At 33.7% G+C, this 10,533-nt stretch overlaps 1 protein-coding gene and 1 long non-coding RNA gene across 2 annotated transcripts; one reads left to right on the forward strand and one right to left on the reverse strand.

The window, feature by feature from the left end:
• Positions 1 to 1,009: 1,009 nt before the first annotated feature.
• On the forward strand, positions 1,010 to 5,550 carry LOC135151089 (uncharacterized). The gene is made up of 2 exons (XR_010289569.1): positions 1,010 to 2,366; positions 4,153 to 5,550. It is a non-coding gene; the product is annotated as an uncharacterized LOC135151089 (long non-coding RNA).
• Positions 5,551 to 8,767: 3,217 nt separating this feature from the next.
• Positions 8,768 to 9,893, reverse strand: LOC108210740 (probable CCR4-associated factor 1 homolog 9). Its single transcript, XM_017382131.2, has one exon. The coding sequence runs from the start codon at positions 9,644 to 9,646 to the stop codon at positions 8,807 to 8,809; it is 840 nt and encodes a 279-aa protein (XP_017237620.1). The 5' UTR covers positions 9,647 to 9,893; the 3' UTR covers positions 8,768 to 8,806.
• Between the last annotated feature and the right edge of the window lie 640 nt (positions 9,894 to 10,533).

Raw genomic sequence — 10,533 nt, forward strand, 5'->3', positions numbered from 1 at the left:
AAGGCAACTGGATGAAACATGAGAACGTGAACTACTTGGGCCAGACTTATTATGAACTATAACGTCTACGATGACATCTTACGAGGCTATTACGAGTCAACATCGATCGATTATCGAGAACGTTGAAAAGAAGACATATATCGAACAATGATTTATTGAAGCAGAGTGAAAATCTGAGAAGACCTTGGCAATACCTCTCTTCAACTAAGATTCTTTTGGATTGTTTTTCTCATCAGTGAGATATTATCATGATATCCTTTCGACCAAAGTTTCGATAAATGAGATTTTCAATTTCTCAAATTCTAAGATGACATTAATATTGATTATTGGTGTGAGTTGGTATTGATTCAAGATGTGTGATAAAGGTTTGTTGTGAAGAGACAGTGATGTTCCTTGAGATAGTTTGACATTTCTTGACATCCTTGATATTCTTTCATCTTCTTTGATATCCCTTGATGTTCTTTAATAGTTGCAATTCTTTGACATTCTTTGATATTCTCGATATTCTTTGACATTCTTTGATATTCCTTAATATATTCCTCGATAATCCTTAACATTCCTTGATGCTCCTTGAGATTTCTTGGATTCTTTCCATCTGATTGGGATGAACAACCCTATGTATAGGGGACACAAGGTATACCTGTCTGTGTGATAGGAGTTGGATGGGACGCCATCACTTGTGTGTGTTGTGATTACAAGAAGGTTAAAAACCTTTAGTAGTGTCTAATATGGACACGCAACATGAAGTTCATTTGATCGTATTGATCTCCCAGTCACTCTTGTATTCCAATGTGACCTATTTTGAAAACAGCTTGTTCCTCCAAAATTCTCAAAAATTGATTCTTGAGAAATGAATTCTGCAATTGTGAAAGTGTTGATATTCCTATTTCTTTAAAATTGAAGGTATGCCAAGGTTGATTAAGGGCGGATGAGCATGTGATGTTATGAAACGTGTACAATGATTTTACAAATGATATGTTTTAGTTTCTTCGGAGGATTCCGAGGACGGAATCCTTATAAGGGGGGTAGAATGTAATATCCCGTATTATTAAATTTAGATTTGATTATTATAAATCTATTTGTCTAAATATAATTGTTGGCTTTAATGGAATAGTGATCTGATTATGTGAATAGTGTGTATGTGATTATACTTGTTATGTGGATTAATATGGATTTTACAGATTATGCGTCCTCCTTCTTTCTCTGATTCCGAGGACGGAATCCCTATAAGGAGGGTAGATTGTAATGACCCGGATTTTAAAAATATTTTTATTAATATTATAAATGATTTTCTTAAAAAGAAAGGAATAAGATTTAATATTTTATTCCAGTTTAATGAGTTTTCAAGGTTTTATATTTAAACCCCGGGTTATTGTGTTATTGATAAATAATTGTAATTTCAAAATGGATTTTCATATAAAAATTCTGTATGAATATTATGTGAGTATATGTGTTATGTGATGAAGTGGTAGTGGTGAATTTGTTTGTTAATTAGTTATGATTAATTATTAATATTATATGATTAATATATGAATTTTTGTGAATTTTGTGTTATCCAGTTTATTGAGCTGACTGCTCATATGTGTTCGTATCTGAGAGATTTCAATTTCTATATGCTCAGGAGAAAATATAGTTTATTTGGATATTTTCATATCGATTTATGGAATGTTAGATGATTTTATAATCGATTTACGGATTTAATTGCGTATATTTATATTTATTGATTAATTATTTGACTTCCGTAAAACCGTCCACTCGTAACGAGGTAGTAAATTTTCTTCCCGGAAGTTTCAACAAAACTGACCTTTAGCCTAATTTGAATATTCCGGACACTTTTCGTGTTTTGACTTTTTCGATCCGGAGTACGGTTTTTCCCGGAGTCGGTCCGGCGGAGTTTTGCGGGTATTTGAATTGTTGATAATTATCCAGTTTGTCTCGATAAACGTGAACCGAGATATTTTCTTCATCCTTATCATGTAATAATTGCAGTGGGACCCGCAGACCAATAATTGAGTTAAAAAGCCCCGTTTTGATGATTATCTTGAAAACTAGTACCGATTGGACCCCACTTTCTTAATATAAAGCTATTAAATACGTATTTTCATGTCATAAACGATCCAAAGGGGTACCAATTCTTTGTAAATATAAATATACCTTTCTAGAGCTTATTTTCACCCGTAAAATCATTTCACCAGTTTCTCTGCACGAATACCGAGAGAAACCGAGCGGCGTTCTTCGTGTTCTTCATAATCAAACGTGGATTTGAAGGCGTTATTGGAGTCAGAATCAAGCGTGCGAATAGTCAAATCGAAGATATCGAAGAGTAGAATCTATATCTGCAATCAAAAACAACCTGAGATTCACAGGTAGGGAGTAATTGAAGCTTTAAATTTCGAATTAATATGATTTAAATAGTGAATTTTTGCAAACGTGTTTGTTTGATTGTTTTGATGATTCCATGTTGTAGAGCATGTTTTCCTCGTCATTTTGGTATATTATACGTTGAATTTGGAGTTCGGAAACATATAGAAATCTGTGTTTAATTCTCGGAAAGTGTTCTTGAGTTCGTTTGAATGTTTTTAATTGAAAAACAGGGGTTTCATTTTGGCTTAATCTGGGTGTATTTGGTTGTCACCCCTGTGTTTAGCATGTGAAAGGGGTCGTGTAGGTGTAATCGGAAGTGGTGAACGACGCGGTTTTGAGCCGCCGGAATCTGAGAAACAGTCCCGCCGCCGGCGGGATTGTTCTTCCTTTTTCCGGCCAAAACACGCTGAGTTGAGTGGTGTTGACGCGATATGCATGTTTCTGGTGGTCCGTATTTGAGTTCTGCAGTTTCTGGTGGGGAAAGGAGCATTGAAACGCCGATTCCGGCGTTTTCCGGCGACTGTGGGGGGGGTACCGCTGCAAAAGTGCAGTTTGGTACCCCAACTTTTAAAAATGATGAAGTTTTTGTACCGAGGTTTCATTTCTGACAAAGAGCCCCCTGAACTTTTGAAATGTTGCAGTTTAAACCCTGCGACAAAGTTTTAAAAGTTTACACTTTAAACCTTTTGAATTTAATTTTCAAAAATTGTTTTATTTAATTATTTTAAATTTCAAAAATTGTTTTTAAATATTTGTTTATTCAAAAATAAATCTAATTTGATTTGTTAATTAATTTTAATTAGTAATTAATTATTTTAATTAGTCAATTAATTTAAATATTAATTGATTAATTATTTTAATTAATTATTAATTGATTTTAATTGATTAATTAATTGGATTTAATTAATCCTTTTTGATTTAAAAATTCCGAAAAATAGTTTCGAGCTTTAAAATATTTTTACAAATTATTTTCAAGGCTCGATAATTGTTTATGAATGATTTCAAGTCCAATTTCAAGTATTTGGGATTTGATTATTTATTCGAAAAGTGATTCTTTTATCGATTTTAATTCCGAAAAATGTTTAAAAATTCCAGAAAATTCCCGAAAAATCATTTTAAACCCAGGAAGTGATTTGACATCAATTGGGATGGGAGACTTAATGTGTAATGTGTTGTCTGCTATTGGTTGGATGTCTTATGTGTCGATATAATAGTGAGAAAACGGTTTTAAACATATCTTTTGATCCGTAAGTCGGAATCGAGTGAAACGGAAGAGAGATGAAAGCTTATAAAGTCTAGTTTGATATGACATAATAATATGATGGAGTCGAGAATGTGAATAATTGTTGATTAATGTGCACAATGTGATTATATGTTATTTGATTGCTATTAATTGATGAGTACGTGATATATATGTCTATTCCTGATATTATATATGTGATAAATGACTTATATGACATAGTGTCATGATTTGATTAATATTGGATAAGAACATATGGATTATGGTGATTGGATTTGGTTGGTTGATTGTTGATGGAGATAGGATAACATGTGGATAGTCTAATAAATAGACGAGATGCTGTCAAATTTTCGATAGGACTTATATGATAACTGATTTGTGATATGTTATGTGGAATATGACTTGACTATATGGTAGAGTCAAAGCATGATTACGTGTTAAGTGATATGTGATAAGTTTAAAGGGGTATATAAGTGGGTATCGATATGCGTGATATGTATATACGATCGATTGATTAGTGATTATATTATTATCTTATTCTCGTTAAGGATTGGACGAGACGTGGATGACCGAAGACGTTCAGAAGGACAAGTGGTGTTCCAAAGCGAATAAAGAATGAGTCGAGTAAGCGAAGTGCTGTGGCGAATAGAGTATAGCTAGAGATGGTCTAGAGATTATAAGATGCATATATTGTGAAAGTGGAAAGTTGAGAATGAGCTGTGAGACGGGAGTCAGATTTAAGGCAAGTATCCTATACCCTTCTTTTGGATATCTTGCGATTATTCTGATCCATTATTCTCGTATGTGTTGCAAATATTCGTTCCTCTCTTTTTCATATTTGGCAAGTGCAAATATTTTTATCCATCCTTTTCTAATCCTCAAAAATTCAGATAATTCCAGTTTTACAAATTAATTCGAAGTTCAGATTGTCATTGAAGCATGTGTTGCTCAGTGATGATTAGAACCTAGAATGACTTGGGATCTTCTTGATTATTCAACCCGCCATTGTCATGCTGGTTTAGCAGGCTAAATTCAGTTGCTTAGCCGATAATGGAGGATACTGAATAGTTAAGGATTTCCTGGATTATGATTTATGGAAGGATGGACTCTGGTTTATGAAAAGTTGATTATCAAATGTTTGATTTGGAATTATTTTATCATGGATATTGATTGTGGTTATGTTCTGTTGTTATACGTTGACCTGTTATTGAATTATAGAATTGGATTATTGTTTTTATATAAACCTGTGGACCAGATTCGTGGTCATGTTAGGCCAATGAGTGCCTTGGATCCAGTGATAGAGCATGGCGGGGCCTGCTCGGGGTTAGTGCGGAACTGATCAGCTGCCTAACCTTGGTTTTAATTAAAATGTAATAGTCCAATTCAATAATTCTTTGGAAAGATTGAATTTCTCAGTTTAAATGATGCAAGGTATTGTAAATCATTCTATACAATACCATGAACTCATGAACTCAGGTTGAATTCTCTTATATCTTGAACTCGTGAACTTCTGTTATATCATTTCAGAACTATCATTGTTTATTATTACTTGCTGAGCATTGTTGCTCACCCTTGCTATTCCTTTCTAACCATTTCAGAAAGGCTGAAAGATAAGATGATTGATTGAGATTGTGGATAAGGCTAATGCTAGGCGAGGAGACAGAGTTGAGGATCCAGTGGTCGAGGAGTATTCAGGAAAGTTGATAAGGTTGGTGCTAGCTAGAGTTATGCTATGAAGTTTCAGATGTAAGTCATGGCTGGAGTAAGTTGACAGTGATTCTTCTTATCGAAGATGATCTGATTTGGTAAGGGATGTTGTGTAGTATTAGTGGTGGATTCTAATTTCAATACTGTAACCTGGAAGCGATCCTGTTGTTTTTGGGGGTTAAAATGTTCTCTTTCGAATCAGCTATTAAAGTTTAAATGTTCTCTGAAAAGTTCTTTTATGATGGTTTTCAAATTTAAAATTCAGGTTTTGAAATCATTTGATTTATGTTCTCATACAAATCTTTTATTAAATGTTTCAAGTTTTAAATTCTTGTGGATTTTCATTATCTTTAATAAAAATACAGGGTTTCACAAGTGTTTTAAAAAGGGTTTTGTGTGGTGACGTCAGAATCCAGACCCCCGGATTCCTGGACTGTCACAATACCGATCCATCATATTAATCTAAATGTTTTGTTTTAATAGATAATAACATATATATATTATAATATGTTATAAATTAAGGAGGTTCGTGGGTCTAATACCAACCGGCTCACGGAACTCGACTAACCGACCGACTAACTGAAGTTTTCATGTATCAGATTAGATTTAACAGTATGATAGTATATATTATACATTTATAATATTACTTTTAAAGTGAGTCCATTGGAGTATTTAAAAATAATGTTAATGCATGTATTTTGGTTGAAAAATATCACAGATTATTTATTAATAATTATATATAATAATATTATATTTATATATATATGTATGCCGTGTTAATTTTAGAAGATCCGTGTGTTTGGTTAGAATATATAAAAAAGATGATGTGTTTTAGTTAAAAAGATAATTACTTTGTTTGTCGATATTATTTTAAATAATGGAGTTTTTTTAGTTAGAAAATATAAAAAAAAGAACATATTTTAGTTAAAAAGAATAATCGGTATGTAAATAGGCCCGTATTTTGACCCAAGAACCGGCTGACCAAACTTTCAATGTTTCGGCTTTAATAATATAGTATAGATGCGTATATATTCTTTAAGGTTTGACTTTAGTTTTTGATATAGTCGTCTTATATTTGTTTATGTTTTGATCAAATATTTGTTTTGTGTTTCGATTTGTTTATATTTTGTTTGAAACCCACTAATTTTGTTTGAAACCCGCTAATTATAAAAGTTCGTATAAGAAGCCCGTGTACCGACCGACCAAATTTTTTAATGTTTCGGTTTTAATAATATAATATATTTTTTAAGGTTTGACGTTAGTTTTGGTATAGTCAAATAGGTCTTATATTTGTTTTATGTTTTGATTTGTTTATATGTTGTTTGAAACCCGCTAATTATAAAAGTCCATATAAAGGCCCACGTACCGACCGACCAAACTTTTAATGTTTCGGCTTTAATAGTATTGTTTTATGTTTTGATTTGTTTATATTTTGTTTGAAACCCACCGATTTTGTTTGAAGCCCGCTAATTATAAAAGTCCATATAAAAGCCCGCGTACCGACCGACCAAACTTTTAATGTTTCGGTTTTAATAGTATAGTATAGATATATATATATATATATATATATATATATATATATATATATATATATATATATATACATATGCACATATCCTAAACAAAAACTTGTTCAGTTGTTATTCTATACTCATATTTATTAAATATAGTAATATTTTCATTTACATTTAAAATTAATAACTCACATCTCCTAATATAGAAAAATGAATTTTTTGTATTGCTCAAGCCATCAATATCAAGTCTGCATCGTGAACTATAACAATAAATAAATACTAAGGTAATTGATTAAATCAACTTACGAAACTCATGGCGAATAGTTCACTTATGCGTTGAACTTGCGGATGCCAGACTTCATTTATGTGCAGGATAAACGAAAAAATCTTGTGTTCCCCTTCACCTATACCATTTACTTAACAACCAGCAGATTACTGGTACAGAATTATTTGTTCAAAAAACAATAGTAGACTCAACTAAAAAGCATGCTACTGGTGCATATCATATAATTAAAAAGTTTATTAAAACTTTTAAAATCCTTACTAGTAATAATAAGAAGTTTCAAGTTATATATTCACTCAGAATAAAAATTTAGCTACATCATTCATTGCCGTTCATTCCTCCTTACTGGGAGTTTCTGTCTAACGGTTGCTCCTCCATCATTTGTTGCATTTTCAACCGTGAAATTCTCAGACCCATGATTTAGTTCAAATTTATTCTCATTGACGGGTCTCGTTGGACACTTAGGTCTCTTATGAATCGGGTTCTTACATATGCTGCAGGGCATCTTTCTTTGACTAGGGAGTCTTTGCATTGTTGGAAGTTGTGATGAGTTGCTTGCAGCTTGGCTCCCTCTGTTATTTTCTTCCCATGACTCTTTTCTTCTAAGTTTTTTTGTCTTCCACGCAACTTTGCGGGCACATCTGGTGGGAGGATTGTTTCAAATTCTTGAACTTTCCAATAGTCTTCGCCTCTAGGAGCCTCCAATGTTAGTTCATATGTTTGAAGATACTTTTCTCAAGTATAATAATGCGATACAAAGTGGAGAGGCTGCATTCTTCGATCATGATCGCAGCAACAACATAGCTTCTCTCTCCAGTTACCGCTTTTGTTGTTCCATGTTTAACCTAATATTACACATGGTTGTGTGTATTAATAACAATCAGATCTCATGTAATAATAAAAATTATATGAGTTATACTTACAACAAATTTATTCTGACCATCCCATGTTGCGTGCTAGTTTCTTGAAGCACTTACAGTAGTATCAAGTTTTGTTTTTGATTTGTGGACATATCTTCCAATCTCTGCTCTGCATTTCTTCCTTTTTTTTTCTTTCATTCTACATATTAATTTAAAATGGATCTCCTGTAACATTGTTAACAATGGTCGGTACCTGCATAATTATTTATAAACTTGGTTAGATCAATATTAAAATATAACTACTTAGTCATTTGACCATTTATACATTCTAATATAATTCTATTAAATTAGACTATAAAACAAAAAAGAATAAGTTCACCTTTGGTCAAATATCCAAGCATTGAAACATTCCGACAAATTACTTTCTACATTGTCAGCTTGTGATGTTGTTTGAAAATAAGCCTTACTTCAGCAACTTGGATTAAACATTTTAAGAGCATCATGAGCAGGTTTATAAATCCTTTCAATTTGTTTCGTTGCTCTCTGGTGAGCAACATGATATGACGCCCACGCAACAGATTAAAATGCTCTTTTAAGTAACAACGACGGAAACCTTAATGTGTAATTAACAAGTTAAATGAGTTCATTTTGAGATAGGTGAATTATTTGATACATAAAGTCAGTTTAGTGAGTTGTTTGATATTTAACCCTCCAATACACCCCCTAAACTGAATCAGATCAAACTTGTAAATCACCCCAGTTTCATAATTTTAGTTCGATTAACAATATTGTTAGCTTGAAAAATTAATAAAATATCATTAATAACAAATCAAATTCACTAATAAACCTCTAAACCATACAACACACCGGCATGTTTCTCCGGCCCATCATTTACAAAGTAAACATCCCTCATCTTCTGAAACGCATGCCACGTCAGCAAACTATCTGAACCGGCCTGATGGCACTTCCCAACAGCCCGGTTCACATCCAACATACTAGCAACCCGGTCCAAACCCCCGTACAAACTCTTGCAGAACTTCATCATGTATTTCACATCATATATGTTGTTTCCGAAAAACACCCTGGTAACTTTCAAAAACCCCTTTATACCCCCAGGCAATTCCCGGCGCGTGAGGATCTTCACCAAGTACCCGAAATCGTACGCGCTGTGAAACGTGACCCAACTCACTGAGTCATTACACACGAGTCCTGATGACATCATCAACTCCGCGAATCTCGCCGAGTCAATCCCATCAACTCGATTCCTATCAAAATCAATCCCTTGCCTCCTTAACAACTCGATCGAGTCCGGAGCGTGTGAGTCACGCGCTACGTCAAAATCCCTGAAATTGAACTCCCAGATACATTTCTGACCGCCGGCGACAATTTCCGGTAAATTCCCGTCGGCGTCGGAGAGAGTCAGCCCAACCTGAATCAGATTCAAAGCATCCACGTTTGATTTCAACAGCTTGTACTGATCCGAGGTCCTGCGCAGAGCATTTTGCGGCGCGTGTCCTTCACGCCCCACATCTGGCCGGAAAACAACACCTGGAAACTCAGTGTCCATCGATATATAAGAATACTGATCAATAAATTCTCCGATTATTTCGAACTCCGAATCGAGATTGGACGCCCAAACTTGCCTTATCATGATCTCCTTCGCTTTAGATTCCGACATAATTCAATCTTTAAACCAGTATGGTAAATTACTTTCGAGCTAGATACGCCGACTTACAAGCGGGATACAGCGAGTATGTTTTGTTATATTGACAAAGGTGGTGAGTTGAAATGTGAATATATATAAGGTGTTTGCGGAAGTGTAGAATAATAAAAATAGATCATGCTAGGAAACAGGGGGGATGAATATAGATATAGATGTTGCAAGAGGTGTGTGGATAAAGAGGAAGGTGGGTACGCGTTAGTTTGAGTGAAACGGAGGAAAGTTGACTGGTAAAGTGAGAAGCAACAAGGAAAGCTATAGGATGAGAATGAGGAAAGGGTCCAAGTTCAACACCTTTTACATGTGTGAGAATGACAATGAACTTTACTTTGTTATCTTCTCATACAGTATATGATTGCATGTAGTATTTTATATTGCAATTTGCAAGTTGAGCGGTTGTTTATGAACTCATCTTTGAGCATGTTGCATATATATTACGATCATATATAGATTTTTAAACTTTTTAAATATCAACTTAGATACTCCCTCTGTCCCAGTCAATTGTATACATTTCTTTTTCACTGCTCGACACGCTTTTTAAGGCTCTTATAAAACTTTTATAGTTCTACAACTTATTTTTAAGATTTTCTTTTTTTGTATAAAAATATAAATGTTATACTTTTATACAAAAAAGAAAATCTTAAAAATAATTTACAGAACTATATTATATTGAAGCATTAAAGTCCGTGTCACGCCCCCGTCCCCCAATGTATACTAAGTATAGATTTATCCGTCTATATTTATGTGATTTCAATGTTTGTTGATTGACGTCTACTGATGACAGATGAATTTACGTGCCTCAGATATGACTGTGGGGCCGTTTGGCTGGGCTTAAAAGAAGTGAC

The sequence above is a fragment of the Daucus carota genome, chromosome 3 (assembly GCF_001625215.2).
Source record: "Daucus carota subsp. sativus chromosome 3, DH1 v3.0, whole genome shotgun sequence".
Classification (NCBI taxonomy): domain Eukaryota; kingdom Viridiplantae; phylum Streptophyta; class Magnoliopsida; order Apiales; family Apiaceae; genus Daucus; species Daucus carota.